We start from the raw sequence: 25737 nt of genomic DNA, 5'->3' as shown, positions 1-25737 counted from the left end.
CAGGGGCTGTAGCTGGCCTGCTCACCTCACATTCTGTATCTTAGCCATCTTTGTGTTCCCTGGGACCAGGCACACAGTAGGTCCTCAATGGGATGTGCTACAACAGCAGAGGGGTGAGAGCAATGAGAACCCCAAGCAGGGGCTGTAGCTGGCCTGTTCACCTCACATTCTGTATCTTAGCCATCTTTGTGTCCCCTGGGCACACAGTAGGTCCTCAGTCCCATGTGCTACGACAGCAGAGCTGTTCATGTAGAATAAGGCAGAACGTCATGTCTGGGAGAGGGAGTGATGAATGAAGGGCTCTAGCAGGTCTAAACATGGCAAACATGGCACCAGCATGGTTTGCCCATCCCCCATCCCCCATTCCTCTCCCTCGTTAAACCCTTAGATTGCATTCCTAAAGCAAGCCCCCGAAGTCTATTCCCTTATTTGGCCACCGACTCCTTTCTGAGACTAAACACTAAGATCCAACAATCAACATTCAGTATTTGTCCACCCTGGCTAACCTGTCCAATCAGGACCTACCAACTTATCCTAGCACAGACTTTCCCCTTTCTCTTCATAGAAAACAAAACAAAACAAAAAACAAAAAACAAAACAAAAAAAACCCCATCAGTCTCCCCCACAAAAAACCAGAAAAAAACAAACAAAAAAAACCAAAAAACATCTGCTGTTGCTGCTTGCCGTTTGCTTTTGTTCAACCCAGAGCCATCCCTGCTGCTCGCCCCTCCTGGGTAATAAATAAATCTTCTTTGCGTTAAGAATTTGGCATCTGGGTGTGTCCTGTACTGTCTTCAAGGGGCCCCAACCCCTAAAATAAGGCCAGTGCCAGGCTGAGATCTATAAGGAGAGGAAGGGAGACAGGATGTATGGGCGCCATGTGGCATAGGCATTCATATCTCTGCCAGGCTTCTCTCACCGTGTGCTAGTGTTGCCCTGGTTGGGACAGAAGCTCCGAGACAGCCGAGGCACATCACCCTCCTGCTTCCTCCTCATTCAGGAGCAGCTACGACATTGCAAGCTCCAGAGGGACCTCAAGTTAGCCGTACAGAGCTGGGGAGTTGGCTCAGTAGGTCCAGTGCCTGCTATGCAAGCATGAGGCCCAGAGTTCAAATCCCCAGCACGCTGTGAGAGCTGGGAACAACTACACAAGCTTGTAACCACAAGGCTGGAGGGCAGAGGTGGGGGCATGGAGGAGGTAGACCCCTGAACTAATGAACTCTGGGTGTGCACATGTACACACCTCTGAAATGCACACGTACACACATGCATACACCTGTGAAATGCACACACATGCACACACCTGTGGAACGCACACACAAATGCACACACACACACCTATGAGATGCACACACACATATGTACACCTCTGAAATGCACATGCACCCAATGCACACACCTACAAAGCGCACGCCCGCACACATGCACACCTTTGTAAAATGCACATGCGCGCACCTGTGGGAGAACACAAAAAATGGCTGCCTGAGTGGTACTTTAATGGATCAGGTGAACAAAGACAGGTCTTGGGCTAGACAGGCAGAGAAGGGGTGAAAGGCACTTGGAAAGTGAAGGAAAGAAAGCTGAACTCTGAGCTTGGCTTCTTCGACAGCTGCTACTACTGACTGGGGTGTAAAAGCCCGGAGAACATTCTAGTGGGAAAGGAGACCTCTCGGTCTCTAATGGTGTAGAAATCATTTGGCTACATGGGACCAGACAACAGAGTTTCCAATTGCCTAGTTACTTCCTTCCAAGGACCCCATGTTCCAGAAACTCCTGCAGTCATTTCCCCAAAGCCCCAGTGAGGAAAGACAGCACACGTTTAATCGGCCCTCTTTTTCCTCTGGGAGTTTTTCTTGGATCTCTTTCTCACATCGCTGCTGGTGTTAGGAAGCAAACGCCCAGGCATCCAGGGAAGCAGAGGCTGCTGAGATGGGGCTGCAGGGAACCGGGTGCCTGGGAAATCCTCAGGCTCCTGGGCTGCCACAGCATTGTCTGGGCAGAAGCATGTAGGACCTGGAGTCTCCGTCAGGCAAGGCCAGTGTTTGTTTTAGATAAACCACAGACTGCTCCAGGCCTCAAGAGCTCCATCCAAGAAGCGGGAAGAGGGGCTGATATGGGAGGCGCCCAGCTCTTTAGGACAGCACCATTGTCACTTCCTGGTGCCGAGTGCAGGTCAGGGGTCAGGCCCTGCACTGTATCAGACAATACAGGAAGATGGATGTGGTGTTACCGGCCAAAGAGAAGGAAAGGGAGCCCAGGAGAGGGAAGGGACCTGCTAACAAAGGCAGATGAATGAATGAGCGTGCTGGAATCTAAACCCAGGCATTCTTAAGCCTCCCTGAGAAAGTGGACTGGCTCTCAGCACGTGGGCGTGGCCATGTGTGCAACTTGTCATAACATTTCCCCACAAGCGGCTCTTTCTTGGATCATACCCAGTGTACAGACAAATGACTGGGTAACTCGTCCAAGGTCACATAAAAGTGGCGGGGGCCAGGGCAGGCCCTCTAGTCTTTCTGTTTCTTGTTCCTTCTTGCCAGTCAGTGTGCTGAAAAACCAGGCCAGAAGACAGTCCACCCACCCCCACCCCCAGCCACTAAGCGGTCCAGGCCCCACCTCCCTGACTGAACCATCAAATTCACCAAAACCATTCTTCAATGGAAGTGGTCCACTGCTGTGGACACTGCACCAGGGGGAAGTGTTTTGTAAGGCAAACAGAGGGCAGCAAGGGGAAACCGAGACGGTAACATCGGGAAACTATAATCAAAATGGAAACGAGAAGACATAGGACTGTACAGTTCATGCCCAGTGACCAACAGAAGCTCAGCTCAGGAGACTGGAATGTTCCATGTTCTCAGAGAGACCGGTATGAGGGATACAGAAAGGAAGGGAGATAACTAGCCACCCCCACTTCCCCTGTACACTACCCTGTGTAGCACCTCCCACCTCCAGCTCTGGTTCTGGGGGTGGAGCCTGGGGCTTGTGCGTGCCAGGCGAGTGCTCTTCCCCAACCTCTCTCCCCAGCCCCGATAGCTAACTGTTCTTTATGGAATCTGTGATGCTTCCATGGTCACGATAAGCTTGCGTTAAATATCGTCAGGATCGATCCTTGTTTTGCTTTTGAGAGCGGTTTTCATACAGCCCAGGCTGACCTTGGACTTGATGTATAGCAAAGAATGGCTTTGAACTCCTGATCTTCCCAGATAACTGGCCCAAGTCATCCTGAGACACAAGATAGTCTATGATTTTGCCTTCCTCTGAGGCCTCGCTGCATCCTTGCCAGCGACCTCTGTCATCAGGCAGCTCGGAGGCCCCTCTGTCATCAGGTAGCTTATGAGGGACAAGACCACATAGAATTCACACAAAGACACCAGAAGGGCAGCTGTGTTTCTCTGAACTGAGGTTGGGCCCCATGTTCACCCCTAAACCACTGCAAGGAAGTCTACACTCACGGTGACCACTCACAGTGACCTTCTGTGTCGGATGGCACTGAGAGTCGGGTTTGACAGAGCTGAGAACTGTGGCGTACAATAGACTCCTGGACAAGCAGCCACAGTTTGTAGGGGACTTATTTGGCGTTTGAGAACCCTGTAGTGTGAACCTGATGCCACCAGGCCCTACTGGTTACCCATGTCAAGGTCTTGATTGGTTGTTACTGCACAGGGTGGATCCTACCATCATCCTTACCTAGAGGGACAGGGTAGATAGGAAGTCATAGTCCAAGACTGGAGGCCACTCGCTGTGGACCTGACAGCGTAGTGGGGGCAGATAAAGCAAGCAGACTCAACCTGCATCGGATGGGCTGAGGGGTCCTGCTGAGGAGCTGCTGGGGCCTGTGGGGGAAAGGGTGTGTAGGGAGCCTAGCAACAGCCATGGTCTGAGGTTGGAAAAGGAAGGCGAGGTGTCCTTAACCCACTTGCAACTGAAGGACTTGGCTGCCTGAAAAGCAGCTGTTAAGACCATTTCCTATCTCCTGAGACTTCGTTGTCGCTTAGAGAGGATCTGCCCTCTTTTAAGCAGCTACTTCTGTGTCACTTACTCCTCAGTATGATGAAGGGCTTTAAAAAGCCTGACAAGCTAGATGTTATACCTGTAATCCCAGCACTAGGGAACGGAGGCAGGAGAATTACTTCAGGTTCGAGGGCAGGCTGGACTACACAGGGAGACCTTGTTTCAAAAATCCAACCAACGGCCAAGACAGAGTCAAGTATTCATGAATCTAAGTGGCATCAGTGACCGATGGATTAATAGATTTTTCACTCTCTGGCCTTTGCCCAGTTTTGGGAGCCCCAGGAGAGGGAGCTGGAAAGGGTTTCTGAGATCACTGGTAAGGATCCAGCGAGGGATTAGAGGAAGGCAAAATCGCAGGTCAGTACATGTGGTCCAGCACATGCTGGGACTCCTGGGAGAGAAGACACTGGGTGGGTAGGATCTTGTATATTAACCAGGAATATAGCAGCAGGCAGGACAGACTCGGGAGTCTAAGCATGGACTCCACGGTCAAAAGAACTTTGTACAGTCTTTTTCATGGCTGATCACCAGGAGATCAGTTCCTATAGAGTAACGGACTCTCAGATTTCTCTTTCCTTTTTTCTTTTTCTTTTTGACATAGGATCTCATGAAGCCTAGGTTAACTTTAAACTGAACTTTTGATCCTCCTGCCTCTACCTCCCAGTACTGGGATTGTGCTGATACCACACCCGTTATCACTCAAGCTGGGGACTGAACTCGTGGCCTTGTGCATGCCAGGCAAGCATTCTTCCAACTGAGCTATGACCCGTGCCCTCTGTGACCCCATCACTGATCAACACATACAGTCTGAGCTGGAGTGTCTGATCTCAATTCTTTTTACTGAGGATACTACAAGCTCAGCCAGTGCCAGCCAGGAGTGGAGTGAGCTGTGCCCTGAGAGTCGAGGTTTGAAGCTGTGTACTCTCTCAGTGACAACCATCCCACACATGCTCTTCTGATCTCATGTTGCAAACGAAAAGGCTAAAGCTCCGAGTTAACCAGTTCACTCCGGGTCACACGGTAGGGGACACCACCCTCCCCAACCCCTTTGTCACTTACCCAGCAGATGCTTAATGATGGCTTGGTTGTGCTCCCAGAGGTTGCTGAAGGTCCCCCAGCGTGAGTGACCGTCGGGAACGGGGTTGGCCTTGATCCAGCCACCACAGGCGTAGCTGAAGAAGTCCTGGCAGGGGTCTACCGTGGGGTCCATGGAGTTTAGGATGGAGCTGGTCACTGAGACACAGGCCTCAGTCAGACATACCGGAGGCGTTCCTGAGGGTCAAGGACAAGAGGCCAATGAGAGGTGAGCAGTGCAGGTGGCCTGAAGCCCAGGTGTCCAGGGGCCAACGCCCCACCTGGCCCTGACTTAGCCGGGTGGCTACCAGATCCCTCATGGGATACAAGTTCAGTAGATTTAGAGTCTCTTGGCACACAGAACTTAGGTTAACTGCGTAAACTCCCTTCCATGGCTCAAAGAACTCAGCACTAAGCCAATTTTCTCTCAGTGATCTTTCCTTCATGACAACTTCCGATCTGATGTCAACGGTTCATTTTCCAGTCCGCACATTTATATTTTCAATAAAATCAACACTGAATCTTTTCCAGGTTCTGTCTGCCTGCCTGCCTGCCTGCCTGTCTGTCTGTCTGTCTCTCTCTCTCTCTCTCTGTGTATGTGTGTGAAAGAGACAGAGAGCGAGAGAGAGAGAGAGAGAGCGAGAGAGAGAGAGAAAATATTGTACAATGTGCATAGCCTACATGTACATGTGTGTTCATATGCCATAAACACACCATACACATGTACGCATGCATACACACGTGCACACACATGCACAATCACACACAATTAGGGCAGAGAATACAGCTCAGTTAGTAGAACCCTGGATTCAGTCCCCAGTACCACGTAAATCAGAGCGCGGTGGCTCAGGGCTGAAGTCCTCACTTGGGAGGTATAGGCAGGAGGATCAGAAGTTCAAAATCACCCTCGACCACAAAGAGTTACAGGAAGGTACGTGAGACCCTATCAGAAACAAAAACCCCTGAAACAAGATTATTGTGCTCTTGGCATTTGAATGGAAAAGAATCTTTTCCAAGGGCTGGGAACGGACCCAGGCCTTGCACATGCCAGTCAAGTGCCCTCCCACTGAGTCACAGCTCACAGAGAGCCTTTCTGTGGCAGGAGTGACGGTGCCACTTACAGGAACACTACATCAGATCCCCTTAATCAGAGTTGCACACCCAGGTTCCTGGCTGCCAATTCCTGGCCACCGGGGAAGGCCAGAACCTTATGAGGGCAGAGAGAATGTCTGCGTTTGAAAAGGCCATTCACTGTTAGGATATAACTCCATATTTGGAGAGAGGAGAAATAATACCTATTGTTTTTACTCAGTAAACTGCAGGAAGTCAAGTCTGACAAAATCTTGTCTGGAAATGCCTACAAGACAGACACACAGACAGACAGACAGACAGTAAGGGGACTTGGGCTTGAAAACAACACGAGGTGGTGGCGCAAACCTTTAATCCTAGCACTCGGGAGGCAGAGGCAGGAGGATCTACGGTGAGTCTGTGGTCTACAGAGTGAGTTCCAGGACAGCCAAGGTCACACAGAGAGACGCTGTCTTGAAACGCCCCCTCACCCACAAGAAAAAAAAAGCCAACAAAAAGCACCCCCCTCCCAAAGAAACAAAACAAAAAACCAAGCCAAACCACATCAAATCAAGCCAAATATCTCTCGCCCATGACGAACTTAATGTCTACTTGATTGAGTAGTGAGTGGTTTGGGTCCCCAACTGACCAACTGATAGTTCGTGGCCCCCTTGTCTAAGTTCCCTGCTCCCTGGAAACCTTAGGCCCTCTCTGTATTCCTTCCTGTCTTGGGCACCTGCAGCCCTATCGTGGACTGTGCTGTGTCACAGCCATCTCCCTGTCTAGTTTCCTGTTAGAGGGTGAACGGCTTTCACACGTCCTTTCTCCAGCTCTGTGCTTGGCATCCACTGTGCAGTGGGTGTTTGTGGAGTGCATACATGTCCCGCCGAATGACTGAATGAAAGTGTCTTAAGACCCAGCCACCTCCTGGAGAGGTAGGTGGTAAATAGCCCTTTGCTCTGAGACACACGTGATCGGTGAGAAGGCAGCAACCAGCTCAGATGTAAATTACTCATCCGACAATATTTGCCCTCAGTGTCATCCAAGAGGCTGGTGTGTGTGTGTGTGTGTGTGTGTGTGTGTGTGTGTGTGTGTATGTGACTGTGTGTAAATGTGTGTGAGTGAGTGTGTGGAGTGTATGTGACTGTGTGTGTGAACGTGTGTTTGTGTGAGTGTGTGTGAGTGTGTGAGAGTGTGTGAGTGAGTGTGAGTGTGTGAGAGTGTGAGTGAGAGAGTATGTGTGAGAGAGTGTGAGAGAGTGTGTGAGTGTGAGTGAGAGTGTGTGAGTGTGTGAGAGAGTGTGTGTGAGTGTGAGTGTGTGAGTGTGAGTGAGAGAGTGTGAGAGTGTGAGAGAGTGAGTGTGAGTGTGAGTATGAGTGTGTGAGAGTGTGAGTGTTGAGTGTGTGAGTGTGAGTGTGTGAGAGAGTATGTGAGTGTGAGTGAGTGTGAGTGTGTGAGTGTGAGTGAGAGAGTGTGTGAGTGTGAGTGTGAGTGTGTGTGAGTGAGAGTGAGTGAGTGTGAGTGTGTGTGAGTGTGAGTGTGTATCTGTATCTAAGTGTGTACTGTGTGATGATTGTGTGCTGCACAATCTATAGGAGTCAGTGCTTTCTTCCTTCTACCATGCAGGTTCTGGGTTAGAACTCATGTCACCAGGCTTAACAGCAAGCGCCCTTACCCACTTAGCCTTCTACCCGAGCCTTACAATGCATTAAAATGATTCGTAGAACAGGGGTAGGGAAAGGAATTAAGTCAGTAACCCCAGAACCCATATACAAATAAATGCCAGGCACACACTTGTAAACTCGATGCTGGGAAGATGGAGACAGGAGGACCCCTGGGCTGGCTAGTGAGCTGGTGGAACACAATAGGTAAGTTCTGGGCCAGCGAGAGACCCCATCATAATGGAGGTGGAGGTGAATGGCATTGCGGTGGATGACATCCAAGGGCTGTCCTCTGGCCTACTCACACGCACATGACCCTACACACACTAAAACAAAACAAAACAAAACAAAACAAAAACCCAACTTCCAGCTAGAAAGATGGCTCAGTGGTTAGAGCACTGGCCGCTCTTCCAGAGGACCTGGGTTCAATTCCCAGCATCCACATGGTGGCTCACAGCCATCTGCAACTCTAGATCCTAAATTCCAGTATCTTCTTCTGACCTCTGCAGGTACCAAGCATGCCTGAGATTCCCAAACACACAGGCAAGATGCTTGGATGGATAAAACGAATAGATTTTTTTAAGTGTTAAAAACAAATAATAAAGAAGCCTTCCCGTGGGGTTGGGGATTTAGCTCAGTGGTAGAGCTCCGAAAAAAAGAAAAAGAAAAAAAAAAAAAAAGAAGACTTCCCGGAAGAATTTTGTGTTAGTTTTGCTGCTGTTTAGAAAGCGGCTGCAAACCTCTGGGAGGGGAGGCCTAAGCAGGGAGGCAGGTCAGAATGTCCTCGAGGGCCCAGACTCTGCTTAGAGGTGGGTCTTCCAGAATTGTCTGAGGAGCTGCTCTGCCTGGCCTGGTGTTTACTCAGATGCGGCCAATGTCAGGGCCTGCAGATGCATAATGAGGTTCTGCCAAGACCCAGGCGGCAGCTGCTTTTACAGGTGGTGCACGGGTCACCTGATCCTTAGCCCAGCTCCACCCTGAGGCAAGAAGGCCATTCTGCTCCTAGGTCTGGACTCGAGGCAGGAAGAGGAATGGGCCAGAGACAGACACTGGAATCTGCCCACACGAGTCCCACTTGGCAGTAACAACTGCTGTTTGAGATCTGGGGATCAAACTCACGTTGTCAGGCTTGGTGACAAGTAGCTTTAACCACTGAGCCATCCTGTCAGCCCCACGATGCATTTTATTTGGGGGCCGTCCTTTGGGAGCCCTCTTTGAGTCCTTGGGGAGCGTGTTAGGGTTCTTAAGGGGAGTCCCAGGGCAGCCTGTTCTCCATCCTTGGGCCAAGAGCTGGGCAGACAGTTCTGGGCTCACCCTGCCTGGCTGGATGCTCTGAACTGAAGCTGAGTCAGGATGGGGAATACCTCACTTGTGCTTTGTTGATGAAGTGGACACGTGCACATGCTCACACATACACCTCCACACTCACACGCACACACAGACGCACAGGCTTGGTAGAGAAAGGCTGTTCCTGGTTCCACTGTTCTCCCTACGCCTTTGGCCACCCAGCCATTTCCTCAGCTTCTACACACCCATGGCATTCAATGCTGGTCACAGGGTTGAAGGCCCAGAACTAAGTACTTAATCAGTAAAGTATGAGTTCAGTGTCTCTGAGCCAGGCACACTTGGAAAAGTATCTCTGTAAACCATTAGTCAGCCAGCTAAATTATCAAGCAATTATTTCTCAAGCGCCTTGTAGATACGTAAGCCAGTCACATAGGAAGCACGAACTGTCTGAATAAATGACTAAGTGTCCCACGCAGAAAGGGCATGTGAATGAAGCCCTAGCCCTACCTAAAATGTCCCCCATCCCATGTCAGGATAGCTGCCCTCAACCAGCTTCATAGTGGAGAAGGCTCAATGCGGCCATTATGCTGGGGTGAATCACAGTCAGTGGGTGGGACCACCTCCTTCGGGGTTTCTCTGATTGATAAGAAAGTAGATAGTCAGTTGTGGGCAGGAGACTTGATCTACACTTGGATCCATTCTTCCCAAATCCATTCTTCTCGTGACCCCATCATGATAGTGGGGTCAGAGGAACCCATCAGAACAGAGTCGGAGGGGCCTATAAATGCAGGAAGGTTAGAGGGACCCACCATGACAGCAGGGCCAGAGGGACCCACCATGACAACAGGGCCAGAGGGATCCACCTTGACAACAGGGCCAAAGGGACCCACCACAACAACAGGCTTAGTGGGCACATTATGAGAGCAGGGTCGGAGGGACCAGCCATGACAACAGGGCCAGAGGGACCCATCGCAACAGGTCAGAAGCAGCTGGTATGTGACGATCCAGTGTGGAGGAGAGCCATGCATGCAACAGAAACACACGAAGGCTCTAGGGCATGAAGTGCAGGCCTTCCGGGGTGCTGACATGCGCTGGAAGTGAACCCCGATTATAAAGAGAGGCGGGGCCTTGGCTCTGGATTCCTCTGAAACCTGGGGACCTGTGAGCAAATGCTACCTCTGCACTCAATCCCCCTGGCTTGCAGACTGGGGTGAGTCAGTCACAGGGCTCCAGGGAGGAAGAAATAAGTTGCATGTGTGAGGAGAGGTCCACGGGAAGTAAACGGAAGTCATCACTGCTGTACTTGAGACCAGGGAAGGCAGGTGGCCATGCCTTCACAGTAACAGATCCAAAGCTAACTGAAAGGTCTTTGGGGACACCAGATACACAGGTCATTAGAGTCATGCCTCAATTGGGCACTTCCCCCACATTCAGAGGAGAAACAGGGAAGTCAGTTCTGGAAATTAAGTGCCATCTGACATAGCCTAGGAAAGCTTTGATCTCATGAAGTAGTCCAGGCTAGCCTTGAAAGCCTCATCCACCTGCCTCAGTCTACCAGGGTACTAAGATTATAGGCTTGAGCCACTGCACCCAAATTTGTCCTTCTGATTTCAAAACCTTTGTATCCCTCACTCTACCAACCCATCTGTCTGGACCCTGAACCCTGAAGCTTCTCTCTCTCCGGCTTTGGAGGCCAATCCCGGTTCAAACAAGGACCTCTGCCTCTTGCACGGAGTGACAGAGCACGACGAATGATGGTTAAATCCATCCCAGTTCCCAGATGCACCTACTTGTCCGGTACTGGATGCCTAGGGCTGCCAGGCAGGCCACCAGCCCTGCTGCCAGAAGCGTCACCAGAACCACCAGCCGCTTCTCCACCGAGGTCCGAGCTGCCCAGCACCTCTGTCCGCTCCGGGGGCTGCGGAAGTTCACCTGCAGGGAAGAAGCCAAGAGGGGCAGCGAGACCGTGAGACCAGGGCCCTTCTTCCCCAAGAAGAAGGAACTCCACTGCAGGCCCAGACCCTGGGGAGGCCTCAGGCTGCCCATCTGTCTCAGGGGTGGTCCAGTTCCCACAGAATTTGCCCTAATCCAGGAAAGGAACCACCGCCCTGGCCAGTAGCTTCAATTTACTCTCGGACATCAGCGCTAGCAGCTCAACTCAGGCGGGCTTGTGTTTTCTGTGTTATCCGATACCGGTAGAAGAAGAAAAAAAAAATCTACAGCTTTTCTATTTCTCCAGTAAGGAGCTCAAAAAAAAAAAAAAAAAAAAAAAAGAAAAGAAAAAGAAAAAAGAAACAGGATGTTTGGATTTGAAGGCATTCAGAGGGCGGCCAGCTGGGCCCTCCTCAGAGCCCCCGCATCTACAGAGCCAGAGACAACCATGACAGGACCACAGCCTTGCCCTCTCCCTGCAAGTGGGGACAACTCAGCCCATTTGGTCCTTCTAACCCTCTCAGGGCTGCTTTGCTACTTCTCTTCGTACATACGATGAATCGGAGGTGCCCGGTCACTTTCCTCATAGCTGAATGGGTAGGGCTGAGGTAGGAAGTGGATTCTAGAGCCCACCAGAGGGTGAGACGCTGCTCTTTAGGAGAGGGTCAGGGAAGACTAAAAGCTCCATTCACGAAGGTTCTCTAAGTGTAGCGGAATGTGCCAGGCCCCTGTAGTCTGGCTAAACAGGAAAGAAAGCACAATGAGGGGAAATGGAGGGTGTAGCAGGCCCTTGGGGGCAGGGGACCGGAGGGGACAGGCCCTGCACTCAGGACCCTCAGCTCATGCTTTTCACGCCCAGAGCCAGCACGGAGGTGGGGGTGCAGGAGGCCTCTTCTGTTCCAAGAGGAACTCCCTGCAAAAGCCAGCAGGGGCACAGGACAGGAAGAGACTCCAAAAGGTGAGGCTGTTCAGTGACGTCACCCTGTCCAAACATCTGGGTACCAACTCAAGAGGGAGAAAGTGGAGTCCTTTGCTCTGAACTGCTCACAGCCAGGAGGGAAGGCAGATAGTGAGCAGATGGGTGGACTGGAAAGGTTTCCTGGAGTAGATGTCTGGGTTAGGTGTGGACAAATGAAAGGGGATGTGTGCCAGGCATGGCTCTGAGAAAGAACAGGAAATCCATCCCAAGGACTGGAAGAGACGTCACTGAGGCACCGCCCTTCAGAGTGGATGAGGAGGAAGGAGCAAGAGCAGGAAGGAACAAGAACAGAATGGAGTCCTTAAGGGGTCCCCAGCATACCGGGGGACCTAGGGATACCCAACTCTGTCTCGCCACATCCCACAGAGATGTGCAGAGGGTGTCCCCCAGAGCAGGTCAGAGCCCAGCAGGCATCTTGCGACTGGCCCACGAGATCTGAGATGGGTTAACCTAGGGAAGGGCCATCCTGGGGTACCTCCTGGGTGCTAAAAGGGAAAGCGGAACACAAGACGAAAAATTGGGATCTAAAACCAAGAAAAGGATGCTGAGGACTTGAGGCCTTCTGTGAATGCCAGGGGGGTGCGGACCCCATGGTGGTAGCTGGGAGGTGGGGGAGGGCGCTGGCGCTGCCTGAGGAAATCCCTTCTGTTTACTTAAACAGGAAGAGGTAGAGGTTTCTAACCTGTTCAGAGACAGCCTGGGACACATGCTCCCATAGACTGACACCCTTCGGCCATCGTTTATCTTACTCAAGTTTACCTCAGGTTCTGGCGTAGAGAGAGGTCCCAAGGCCTTCAGCCAGGTCCAGCCTTGCCAGGGACACTGACATCAGTGCCCCTTCTCGTGGTTGTCCTGCTCCAGGACTTGTCCCAGCCTTTCTCTTTACCTGTGACCTCTCTGGCTGACGGTTACAGCTCAGTTAACAGAGCCATGGAAACCCTGGTTTAAGAGGCTTCCTTTGCCTGAGGGAGCTCTAGGGAGCAGCTAGGACAGACTGTTTCAGCTTTGGGGAAAAGGAGGGAAATGCCACTTTGGAGGGACACTGGAGTGCTGTGGTGAGTGGGATAAGGAGGCAAGCAGATACAGAGACAACAGGGAGGTGAAGGAGAAGGAAGAGGCGGCAGATAAAAGGAACCCAGAGGGGTTGGGGATTTAGTTCAGTGGTAGAGCGCTTGCCTAGGAAGCGCAAGGCCCTGGGTTCGGTCCCCAGCTCCGAAAAAAAAGAACCAAAAAAAAAAAAAAAAAAAGGAACCCAGAAGGAAACAAATGACTAGTGACCTGCACGTGTCTGACGGCTGACTTTTCTTTTTTCCTTTTTGCGCCGTGCTTGTGTGAGCTCCAGAGGAGGCACAGCTAGTGGGGGCTTATGGGGCAGAAGTGACAGCACAATGAGACAAGCATCTCCCCAGATTGCCCAGGTCCTGCCCGTGAGGCCCCACTGACCCCAGAGAGAAAACAGGCAGGCAGGGACATCACTGTTCTATGTCAGACTAAGTGTTGAATTTAAACAGATGGCTTCCGCTGTGGATTAATTTAGAATGAAGTCAGAATGGAATTAAAAAGTCTCAGTTCCCACTAAGAACTGCAAACGAGATTTGAAAATGGGGTCAGTAACCTTTGCCATGTTCCCTGTTTGACTTTCGTTGCTGGGCCAAGCGCTCCTGGGTTTCTGGACAAGCCTTGTCTCTGAGGGGCTAAGGGAAACAGGAGCAGCTCCTGGGGGCAGCCATTACCTCAAAGCTTCAGGCTGGCACCAGAGTGAGCTGGGCGAATCCCAGTGGACGGGTCTGGGTGGTATCAGGGTACCATTCTGCCCCTTCCCCTGAGCCCCACCCCCAACACCTGCACCCTGGGGAGGATCCCACGAAATGAGGTCACAGGGAATTGTGTGTTTTCATGTTTTCTTTTAGAAACGAGGGCAGGCTAACCGTCGGAGACGAGGCTGTGGTGGCTTAGAGGGCAGTAGCTTAGAGGTGGACATCCCAATTCATCTTGAGAGAGCTGACTGGGAAGTGGCTGTTGGCCAAGGTACAGAGCTGATAACCCAAAGGTGGAGTTAGAGCCACTTTGGACCCTCAGTCCATTGGCAGGCTTAGGGTTATTTAACGCTGTCAGGTGGAGCCAGAAAGTAAGGGGTGGTGATAGGAGAGCGATGCCCTCAGAGGGGAGGGATGAGGAACAGGAAGAGGGATGGAACTAGAGACAGCAGCAGAAAGGGGGAGACAAGAGTGGGAGGGAAAATGCAGAGGTATCCAGCCCTGGCGTTCCCAGGGTTTGCAGAGCTGCGGAACAAAGCCCATTACAAGAGAGGATAAATATTCAGTTACAGAAGTGAGTGCCTGGCTCACCTAGGCTTACACCAAAAAACGAGTTCTGCAGGTGAGGAGGGGTGCCTGCCCCAGGGCCCAGGAGAAGAGCCAGCAGCACAGGGGTGGGAACCAGGCTAAGTAAGCTTTCAGAGTCTAAGGGCCCCCGACAACCTGGCTTCATGGGCCAGCAAACAGGGGTTGTCTGCCAAAGCGCTGGCTGAGATGCCACCCCTTACAGTCCAGAGGGTTCTGTGCCTCAGACTCAGCCTTTCAGAGGAGGCAGAGCGTGACAGCTCAGCCTCGCAGGGGGCCCCTGCCTCCGTGGGGGGTGCCATTTTGGGCAAGTTCCTTCCAGTAAAGTTTCCATGAGGTAGACTTTTGGCTGAGACCATAGGGTGACCCCTGAGCAGAACTATGATGTCTCCCCAAATGTCCCACCTGACACCTGCCCATCCATGCCTGACCCTGAAGGAACGGTGACAACCTTTAAGAGGAATCAGTCTTGGGAAATATTTGTCTTCCCAAAGGAATAGCCAGCTCTCCAGCATGGAGGAGAGGAGACCAGCCAGGACGCTGAAGGGTGCACAGAGGCAACCCCAAGCCTGTCTCCCAACTCTAAATGCTAGGAAGCTGGGGTGAAGTCCCCAGGTGTCCGTGACCACTTCAGATTCTAGAACCCTCTGCCCAAGAGTCTTACGCCATGACTGGTGTACAGAGCTGAAGGTCCCATCCTGCAAGGGGAAGTTGTTTGAAAGTCTTAAGAGGGTCTGTCCTTCAAAGCACTCCCCAAAGACAGTGCTCTGCAGACAGTAGGAAGGTGAGGGTCTCAGATTTTTGTATCTCAGTTTTTCCTGCTGCTTAATTCCCCCCCCCACCCCGGAAGTAACCAGATGTGTTCAGTAGACAGATGTAGTTTCCCAGGCTGGCTGCAGGTGTGATCGCCAGTATTTTCCTCAAGCTACTGCAATCGGTGTGTGTTTCTGTCTAGTGTGTCTATGCGTATTTGTCTGTGTCTGTGTGTCTGTGCGCCTTTATGTGTGTCTGACTGTCTGTCTGTCTCTGTCTCTCTCTGGTATTTATAAAGAAGAGCTTAGGAGGGAAAATACTATTTTACCTGGGGCATCACTGAGGTATTAGGCACAGTAAGCATCTGTGACAACTAATTCCATTTTCAGAGCACTAGATAGACCTTTTCTTTTTTTTATTTTTAAATCATTATTGCCTCATCTGAATCTTAGCAGCAGCTCTGAGAGGCGGCTTAACAGCAACAATGCATCTTGTAAAGAAGGCCGTATGGGTGAGGTGCTTTTGGGTCTCAAAAGCTCCTGACCGACTGACAGGGCCACATAGCTTTAAACTGTGTGCTCAGAGGGTTGGAGCAAAGAGCTCAGCAAACAGTGAGCCCTGGATTTGGTCCTCAGGCCTGCATACAACAGAGTGTGGAAGTGCATGCCAGGATCCCCAGGGTGTGGGAGGCAGAAGAGGGATCATAAGTTCAAGACCATCTTTGGCTACACAGTAAGTTCATGGCTTGCCTCAGCTATAGGAGACCCTGTCTCAAACAAAACAAAACAAACAAAACGATGACAATCAACAAAAATGTAACAAAATGCAAACACACAGGCCAGGTGTGGTGGTGTGACGGGGAGAACAGTGGGGGGATTTCAAGTCAAAGGCTGGGCTGGTTTATAGAGTTGAGAGTCTTCTCAAAAAAAGAATGTGGGGGTTGGGGATTTAGCTCAGTGGTAGAGCGCTTGCCTAGCAAGCACAAGGCCCTGGGTTTGGTCCCCAGCTCCGAAAAAAAGAAAAAAAAAAAAAGAATGTGTGTGTGTTTGTATGTGTGTGTATTCAAGGCAGAAGCTGGCAGAGCTCATGTTAGCAAAGGGTCCTAAGTTAGATACATCCCCCCAAAATACACACACACACACACACACACACACACACACACACACACACACTTAAATATATAAAATACTAGAACTCATTATTTATAAGTGGATTAGTTTCTTTTTAAAGCCTCTGTGTGGGGCTGGGGATTTAGCTCAGTGGTAGAGCGCTTACCTAGGAAGCGCAAGGCCCTGGGTTCGGTCCCCAGCTCCGAAAAAAAGAACCAAAAAAAAAAAACCAAAAAAAAAAAAACCAAAAAAAAAGCCTCTGGGGACTGGAGAGATGGCTCAGCGGTTAAGAGCACTGACTGCTCTTCCAGAGGTCCTGAGTTCAATTCCCAGCAACCACATGGTGGCTCACAACCATCTGTAATAGGATCCAATGCCCTCTTCTGGTGTGTCTGAGGACAGTAACAGTGTACTCACATACATCGAACAAATAAATATATCTTAAAAAAAAAAGCCTCTGTGTATGTGTGTGCATGTGAGTGTGTATGTGGGGGGGTGCGCGCGTGTGTGTGTGTGTACAGTGTGCATGCACCTGTGTGTGTAGATGTTGTTAGAGAACCATTTCCAGGGTCTTAAGCATGCAAGTCAAGCTTCCTTACCAATGAGTCATATCCCCAACTCCTTAAACCCTTTTTTTACATTGGTCTTAATTGGCCAATAAAGATATAAAACATTTATACTGAATTAAAAACCCAAAAGACTTAAAGCGTTAAACTATGAGAGAACTCTGCCTCATAATACAGCCAGGTCTGGTGTACACATCTGTAATCCTGGCACTAGGAGGTTAAAGGTCTGGAATTAGGAGGAAGCTTGGGTTATAATGGAGAGGGGGAGATGGGAGAGGAGAGAGTAGGGGAAGGGAGGGGAGGGAAGGGGAAGGAAAAGGAGGGGAGAGCAGGAGACGGTGGCTCTTAACAGAGTGAGCCACCAGCTAGCTGGTATTTACTCTGGGGAACTCATGGAGGCTTGGAACAAGATCTGCAGGGCATCCACAGAAACACCCCCAAATTCTCATCAACCTTCCTGCATTTTCTGCATAGACAGGCAGCTTGCTGTGGGGACACCAAGACTGAATGAGGTTCATCCCACACAACAAGGATGCTTCATCCCCTTCCAGTGCCTCAGCTTTGGCACCTGTGGTATGGGTACCACATGGCTACTGGCCCTTACCTCATGGGTCACAAAACAGTGACGCCACCGTCACTCCATTTCCCTTATCCTACCTTACAGATGAGGCCTGAAGAGAGAGAGACAGAGAGAGGGAGAGGAGGGGGGAAGAGGGAGGGGGAGGGGTAGAGGGAGAGAGAGAAATACATCTGTGCTCTGGGGATGTTGCAGGGAGGGGGCCACATTCCAGTGAGTGACTCGGGGACATTTGGGAGAAGAAGCTGGCTGAGAGCCCCTGTACTCTTATGTAAGGCACTAACCAGAGGACCCAAGATTGGAATTTCCACCATCCTACACCTGTGCTTGACAGGAGCTGAGCCTGGTATGCTGAGGCTCCCCTCCTGTGCACAGCCGTGAGATAAGTTTTGAGTAAGTGATCTTCACAAGGTTCCCAAGACTCTTCTCTATCCCACCTTTGGCCAAGACAGCAGAAATCCCCTTGGTTCTAGCTCACCCAGGAATGGTTTCTCAGGAGCTGGGTCACACAACTGCCCTGGGTGTTCCTATTCAAAACCTAGCTTACCCACCCATGTATAAACCTTACCCAAGTTCTGGCTTGGCCAGAAAGCTCTGCTCCAGGCAGAGGAGAGGAGAAAGTCTGGGCACACCCCACCCCACCCACACCCCCGTCAAGCCAGAGATTTGATGTCACGTCAGTTTCTGGAGATTCCCAGAGGGGCAGACCCTAAAGGGAAGAAACCAGGCTTCCTCTGGAGTAAGCTGATAAATGACAGAGAGGACAGAAGGCCACCCTACTCCCCACCTCACCCCACCCCCCCTCCCCGTTAACTGAGGTAGTCAGAGAGAAGAGAGAGAAAAAAGGGGTAATGTTTCAGAGTTAGGACACTAGGGAGGCCGGACCCCGCCAAACTGAAGCTGGGATAGCTTTAGATTGTTGGTGCTGGGGGCTGGGTCCCTATAACCCCGGGTGAGTTCCTCCCCATCACCATTCCCACCACCTTAGGCTGTTCCGTGAAAAGTTCAGGGCAGGAGAGTTCAGGGCTTCAACTCTGCATCTGAGTTGTGGCCCAGGTCTTGGGATGGATGGGGCTGAAAGTGGGATGGAAGCCAGCCTCAGAGCACCGCTGCACAGGAAGGGGTCCTCTGGGACACAGCTGCTGGGTGCACGACCCCATCATCTCCTTCCCCTATGGACTGATGCGGGGAGGAGACGCAAGACTGCGCATGCCCGAACCGGGACACTGCTGAACCAACAAGGGTCAGAGTTCCTACCTGTAGGCCATTGGGGTACACATCGCCCTCGGAGAGTGAGTCCACCAGATCCTCTTCGTCCAGCGTGGCCCGCTTGTAGGATGACATCTGCAATGCCAAGTGCAGTACGGACTCCCTCAGCGTCTCCATTGCCCAAATGGGGAAGCGGGCCCCGGCGCCCCGCCCCGGCCACCCGAGATCAGCCCACGGATGGATGGCCCTCCCCTCGCGCCACGCCCGCCTCACCCCCAGAGCGGCCAGCGCGGCGGCCAGAGGCGGCCACACGGTCCGCATGTTGCACCCCGCGACGCCCAATCTGGGTCGGGTCCCCTCGAGCTCCTGTCTCCACGCGCCGGACTGCTGGGGGCGGTTCCCGCTGGGAGGTGGGCGTGGCCTGCTAGGCACGTGCCTCTCCCAGGCCTTCCGCGAGAGTTGGGGTGGGGTAGACTAGCTGGCAGGGCAGAGCCTCATAGAGGTTTCTTTCACAATGAGGTCCCCAATGGAAGGCTAGCACGGAAAGGTAAAGCCAGGAAACACCCCCGCCCCCTCCGCTCATCTCGGTTCCTTTTCCCTCTTAATTTGGGAGTTTTAAAGCCTGAGTTCTGAATGAAGTTCACACGATTCTAAGAAAGTCCTCTGACAGGATGAAAACTGCTGAGTGAATTTGGAAGTCTGCCACCCTCCCTCAAAGGACATAGCCCTCCCATACACATCCAGAATCTTTGCTTCATGGGCCAGCCAGATGGCTTAGCCAGTAAAGTGCTTGCATTTAAATCCGGGCATCTGAGTGCATCTCCAGGATCCATAAGATGCAAGGAGAGACCAAGTCTCTCCCACAGGTTGACCTTTGCCCTCTACATGTGTTTTAAACATACACTCATGGATATGTGCGCGCGCGCGCGCGCACACACACACACACACACACACACACACACACACAAATAATGATCTAAGTTCTAGCGAAAAGGGGGGAGGGCATGGCTGTGCACATCTTTTCATCCCAGTACGTGGAAGACAGACATGCAGATCTCTGAGTTCAAGGCCAGTCTGGTCTACATAGTGAACTCTTAAAAAAAAAAAAAAAACGAAGTGGGGGTGGGGTGGGAATCATTGCTTTGGACTGTGTTGGGAGATGTGGCTCAGTGGTGGCCCACTCCCTCAGTTTCATCCCCAATATAGCAAAAGCAAATAAAACCTCATAGCTTTGGAGCAGAGCAAAAGTCATGTTACTTTAAACATACTTTAAAGAAACCCAGGTAGGTAAAGCCAGGTTTCAGGAGTAGAGAACTCTTTTAAGTGTCTCCTCCCTTGTCAGGGGTATCTCCCGTGACCACCATCCAGTGGTCTCTGACAGGGACGATGCACCAGATATCTCCTCTCCCACCTAGGGTCCCAAAGGTCTAACCTAGTTTCCCAAAAGGTACCAGTCACTTGTATTAAGTCACTCAAACACTTTCAGTTTTCTAAAGAGACATTTCTTTTCTCTTTTTTAGGCTTTAAAAAAAAAGTGTGTGTGTGTGTGTGTGTGTGTGTGTGTGTCTGTGTCTGTGTGTGTTTGTCTAGGTATCACATGCATGTCTGTCTGTCTAGGTATCACATGCATGCATGTCTGTCTGTCTAGGTATCACATGCATGCATGTCTGTCTAAGCATCATATGCATGCCTATCTGTCTGTCTAGGTATCACATGCATGCATGTCTGTCTGTCTAGGTATCACATGCATGCATGTCTGTCTAAGCATCATATGCCTGCCTATCTGTCTGTCTAGGTATCACATGTATGCATGTCTGTCTGTCTAGGTATCACACGCATGCATGACTGTCTGTCTGTCTAGGTATCACACACATGCATGTCTGTCTGTCTGTCTAGGTATCACATGCATGCCTGGTGCCCATGGAGGTTACAATAGGGGACTGGATCCCTTGGTAGTGGAGGTGGGGGTGGAAACTTAACCCAGAGGAGCAGGCAGTGCTTTAACCACTGAGCAATCCCTCCAAAGCACCATTCCTGCTCTGTCCCAACTTGGCTCTCACTGTTGGGCATATATGCAAGAGAGCCAGTGTGGAGGGGTGAGGTGGTTGTCCCAGGCAGGGGGAGGGGCCAGTGAGGAAAGTGGCTCCAGAGGATTCCTATGCTTGGACAGCTCAGCCGAGCTTGAAGAACCATTGAGTTATCCCCAGGACTCTCCCTCTGACAGCCCACTCGACCACCGCCATAGTCAACCAGCCATTCTAAATGAAATTCTCATCACACTACCCCTGCTTCAAAGGCTTCTGTGTTCCCTAACCTTTTGCCAGGCTCTGGGCTGCCCATTTCTGACCTCCCCCTTCAGATGTGACCCACCAAGGCCCCAGATCTCCCCTATGGCTTTCATTTAGATCTGCAGACAACTAAGTTGCTCATTCTTAGCCAAGTCCTTTGTAGCTGCTCCCTCCCTCCATCTGGAACATTCTTTCCTAATCTTTGCTCCTCCCACAGCCAGTTTCAGACACTCAGATTAAAGGCCACCTGCTTAAATGTTCAAATCACCCCAAGTAGCTCCCCGAATTCTCTTACAGCAGCCTTTTACTTCCTTATAGTTCTTATCATCTGTTAGGTTTGGTTTGGCTTGGTTTGGGAGGAGGGTCTAATCATGTAGCCTACGTGAGCCTGGAACTCACAATCCTCCTGCCTCCACTCTCCAAGGTCTGGGAGGGCAAGTGTGCACTTCTACATTACATCTGCCAGCACTCAGTTAATATTTTGGGTGTTTATTGCTTGGTGCTCTCTCTGAGAATCACAAGCTCTTCCTACAGCTCCTGGGCCCTTGTGAAAGCCTCCCCATCTCCAAGCATGGAGTAGGGGCTTAACAACACTTCCTAAGCTGAATGGTGGAGCCAGTAGTGTCGAGGCCTTGAAGTGCCTTCAAATTCCCGTGGAAAAAAATCTGGTGTTTAAAAGCGTTTGCTGCTCCCTTGCAGAGGATCCGGGTTCAGCTCTGTAACTCCAGTTCCAGAGGTTCAGATGCCCTCTTCTGGCCACAACAGGCACTGCACACATGTGGTGCACTTCATGGTGGGTGCTGGGAGCGGAACCTGGGTCTCTGAGAGCAGCCAGTGCTCTTAACCACCAAACTTAACCAAACTCTTGAATCTTATGGCCCTCTCCCCAGTGGGTGGAGGAGTTCACTCCAGGGGAGAGAACCATCTAAGGGTTTTCCAAAACCAGAGATTTGGTTACATTGACAGGTGCTAATCAATCACCAAGGAAAAGAGTTCTGGTTTCCCCCAGCACCTCCCCTGGGACCTAGGAGGACCAGGGAAGTGAAGACCACTGCCCCCTATTTTGTCCTCTCAGCCTGGTACCCTTTCTCTTTTATAGGTTTTCTTGGCCCCTCTCACGCAGAACAAAACCGGAACTATGGGAAACAGCTGGTGGTCAGGTTAAACAATGGCTCCTCCCTCACTTCCAGTTCATTTCAGAGACTTCTCCTTCTGGGAAACCTCCTGACCACTGACAGCATCTACCTCCCACTCCCACCCCCATCCCCCACCCCCATGTGTCCCTCCAGTCTCCTCCCCATGCTGCCTCTCTAAACCAGGCATCTCTTCAGATAGGGGCGTGCTGAAAACAGAGCCTGCTCTACTCCCTCAAGCGCCCAGTCTGGGGCCGTGGCCTCTAGGTGCTTGAGCAAAGGTGCAAATGGACAACCACATCCCATCCACCCCACCTTGGCTATTAGTGGCTAAGTGACATAAGAGGACCAAGTACCTCTCAAGCGAAATAAACATTGCAGAACGATTTTTCAGCCCACGAAAGCCACGCCCCATTCCTGCCACCCAAGCTAGCCCAGCAGGTGAGTCTTCCATCCACAGAGAAAGGGGCGGTGGTAAGCAGCCCCTTCACCTACTGGGTGTCACTTAAGATGTGTCTCTCTTGTTTCAGAGCCCTTTGGCCCTCTCAGCCAACATTTTTATCTCTACTCAAATAGATGACCGAGGGTCAGGGAAGATTCACCCCTCCAGTGCCCTGGCTGGACTCTGAGGTAGCTGGAATATTAGCTTTCCTACCTACCTGCAAACCAACCCATTCTGGCTTCCTTAAGCTGTCCCCCAGGAGGCCAGGCCACATAGCAAGTCAGTCAGGATCAGAGTCAGATCACAAGCCTGCCTCCTGGATACCAGGGTCTGTGTTCTCTGTGGCAGGCACAACTACTTCCGCTGGGCACTTCATGGAGTCTGGATGCCCTGGGAAGACTAGGCCCTGGGCTGGTGGAACGGCCAGGGCTTGCTTTAATGGCCTCATTTGTGGTCATACGGGTGCCACACCCTGCCAGAGCCTCAGGAAAGCAGAACTGCTTTATGGGGAGCCCCCCCTCCCCAATCTGGGCTGCATCTGGGCCTGGAACTCACAAGAAGGGCTTGGCTGAGATCAAGAGCGGTGAAGTGGGAATGGCTGCTCCCTATGGAATGTGGGTCCTGGGTCTCCAATGCCCAGCTGTACAGGGAAAGTGACAAGAACCAGATGAGATGGTGGCAGACCTAGAAACTCTGCGGTGGCCATCATGGGTCTGGGTAGAGCACAGGCAAGACAAAGATGCTCTCATGTTTCTGATGACAAAGGCCTGGTGGTACCCAGGAATCCCACGGGCCCCAACAGCTTGAGTCACTCACATGGCTCTTGTGGTTGGTTTGCCCAAGGCAGGGATCTGTGGGGAATCTTGGAGCGTGTCGGGGGCAACAAAGAGAGTGGAGTTCCCAGCCAGGGCTGGGAAGCCACACCCTGAGCTGTTTTCACATTCTAAGTCTCCATTTCTCCGGGGGCGGGGCCCCCCTCGTGGCCGAGCGCCCATCATTTATCTCTGCCAGCAACAGGCTGGGATACGTGAGATGTTACGTGTCACCCAGTACACGCTCATTCAACAGGCGTGAAGATGGAGCCTGCCAAAGCGCTCACTTCAAACCTCGGCCACCTTCTGGCTGTGTGAGCTTGGTCCAGAGACTGTCTCTGTGCTTCAGTTGTATCATTTGGAAAACTGGGTTATTAACATGCTACACACACACACACACACACACACACACGCATGCACGCACGCACACACACGAGTGTTGCGATACATAATGAGGTAACAGAGATAAATGAGTGCTTAGATCAGGGCTGGCTCCACGGCAGGTGTCTGTGTTATTTGTATTGTTGTCCCACAGCATGTGTGCACATGTGTGGGCGCATTCATGCGTGCACATGTGCATGTGTGTGCATGTGCGTGTGTGTGCATGTGTGTGAGTGTGTGTGTGTGTGTGTGTGTGTGCATTGAGCCTATGTGAGAAGGCACATACACTGTCTTAACCAAAACAATAAGCAAATATAACTGACCAAGGCTAGCGATAGCGCTCAGTCATAGAGTACCTGCCTTGCATGTCCAAGGCTTTGGATGATGATGATGACGATGATGATGATGATAATAACAACAATAATCATTATTATTATTATAAGTGATAAGCCACCCCCCAAGTCACTTGCACCTAGGTCCAAGGTTCCTTTATGGCTTAATCTTACTCATGTCTATATGATCCCTTTGCGGGGCCAGTCCTGGGACACCCATTTCACAGGTTTGGAGATGGAGGCCTGCCAACGAACACAATTAAGACTGGACCTCGAATTCTCCTCATCTTCTTGAGGCCTCTCTCTTCCTTCGTTCCTCCTTTTCTTGTGGCTCCTCACCAGGGACTAGCTCTGAGCCAGGCTCTTTGGAGGTCACAGGGCACTCCATCTGAGCTATGGGATAGAGGGCTAGAACCCAGTAGGTTGGGGAAGAAGAGTTGGCTTTGAGCCACCAAAAGTTCTCACGGCGCCAGCATGCGAAGGGAATGGGGATGTTGTGCAAGAGGCGGAAGAGGGGTGTGGGGTGGGGTGGGGTGGGGTACTAAAGCCTAGGTCTAGGGAACCACCCAAGGTTAGAATACACAGGGGAGGTTGGCTCCCTCTGAGACACACGGCAGCCCTGCTGGAGAGTGGGTCACTGTGTTCGTGTACAGTATGACAGTGACTACGCATGCCCCCTTGGCCCCTGTTGACTTTCGGACCTCAACCAGGAAACCACCCTCTCCGGAGGCCCAGCAGGAGGTCCCCATCAGTCACCTCTGGTTTCCAGTCACAGCCCCAGCGGCTCAGCTCCCCCAGAAAGCCATTTCTACTAGCCTTCTAGTCCCTGAGGCTCATCTCCTACTGAACTCTGGGTACAAAGATGTAAATTTACCGACAAGATCCAGCCCGTCTCCTGATAACAGACTAACTTCCTGGGGGTACAGAATGCAAACTGCCGACTGGCACCTTCACAGAGGACGGCCAGGCCTGGGCCACCTTTACCATGGGCACCAAAGCAGCTGACAGTGGCTCCCCTCAGGGTCTCCTGGGTTTAGGTGTGCAAGTCAACATGGACCAACTGGGCATGTGTTGTACCAGACTCTTAGCATCTCTCCTGCTTCACTCCTCACAGATCCACACCCATGCACACAGGAAACAGAAAAACACAGGGTCCAGCCGTCTAACACACAGGTTCCAAGCCTTTGCATGTCCACAACCAGCTAACTCCTCAGCTCAAAACTCTTCCTCCAGGCAGCCTTCCAGGGCTTCACCAGGCCCCCTTTCCGCTCCTCACAAACCTGCCTTCAGTGTCTCAATCTAAACACAGCGTGGCTTTGGTATCTCAGTCACTTCCTGTACTTTGGGTTTCATCATTTCATGGGGATGGGAGAAGGACCTAGCACGCAGGGTCGTTATGTGTGCTGGGCTAAGGAAGGCGCTCAGTTCAGAGCCTAGCAGGAAAGTGGCATTCAGTCACTGTCCCCTTGCAGGTGGCATGCTGGGAAAGGGTCAGCTCTTCAGGAGGGTAAAAGGAAGACTATGGGTAAAACTAAAAGGGTGTCCACACAGTGGGTGTTCAAATAGAGGGTGCTCACACAGGGGGTGCTCATACAGGGGGTGCTCACACAGAGGGTGCTCACACAGAGGGTGTTCGCACAGGGGGTGTTTGCACACAGGGGGTGCTCACACAGAGGGTGCTCACATAGGGGTGCTCACACAGAGGTGCTCACACAGGGGGTGCTCACACAGAGGTGCTCACACAGGGGGTGCTCACACAGGGGGTGCTCACACACGGGGTGCTC

General features: G+C 51.6%; 1 protein-coding gene across 4 annotated transcripts in view; it reads right to left on the bottom strand.

Annotated features, from left to right (window-relative positions):
- Window positions 1-25737, bottom strand: part of Ece1 (endothelin converting enzyme 1) — a 101693-nt gene that overhangs the window by 34523 nt on the left and 41433 nt on the right. For 2 of the 4 annotated variants that reach the window (NM_053596.2, XM_063288516.1), the window contains exons 2-4: window positions 18614-18700; window positions 10889-11030; window positions 5068-5280 (exon numbers count right to left, since the gene is read on the bottom strand). In NM_053596.2, coding sequence (NP_446048.2) covers window positions 5068-5280; window positions 10889-11030; window positions 18614-18700 — 442 coding nt within the window. Of the gene's footprint in view, window positions 1-5067; window positions 5281-10888; window positions 11031-11584; window positions 11741-18613; window positions 18701-18838; window positions 19678-25737 lie in introns of those variants that run through there. The other 2 variants (XM_006239275.5, XM_006239276.5) reach the window with 2 other exon arrangements.

Source organism: Rattus norvegicus, chromosome 5 (genome assembly GCF_036323735.1).
Source record: "Rattus norvegicus strain BN/NHsdMcwi chromosome 5, GRCr8, whole genome shotgun sequence".
NCBI lineage: Eukaryota > Metazoa > Chordata > Mammalia > Rodentia > Muridae > Rattus > Rattus norvegicus.
The sequence above is the reverse complement of the archived record's forward strand: the minus strand, read 5'-3'. Positions and strand labels throughout refer to the sequence as shown.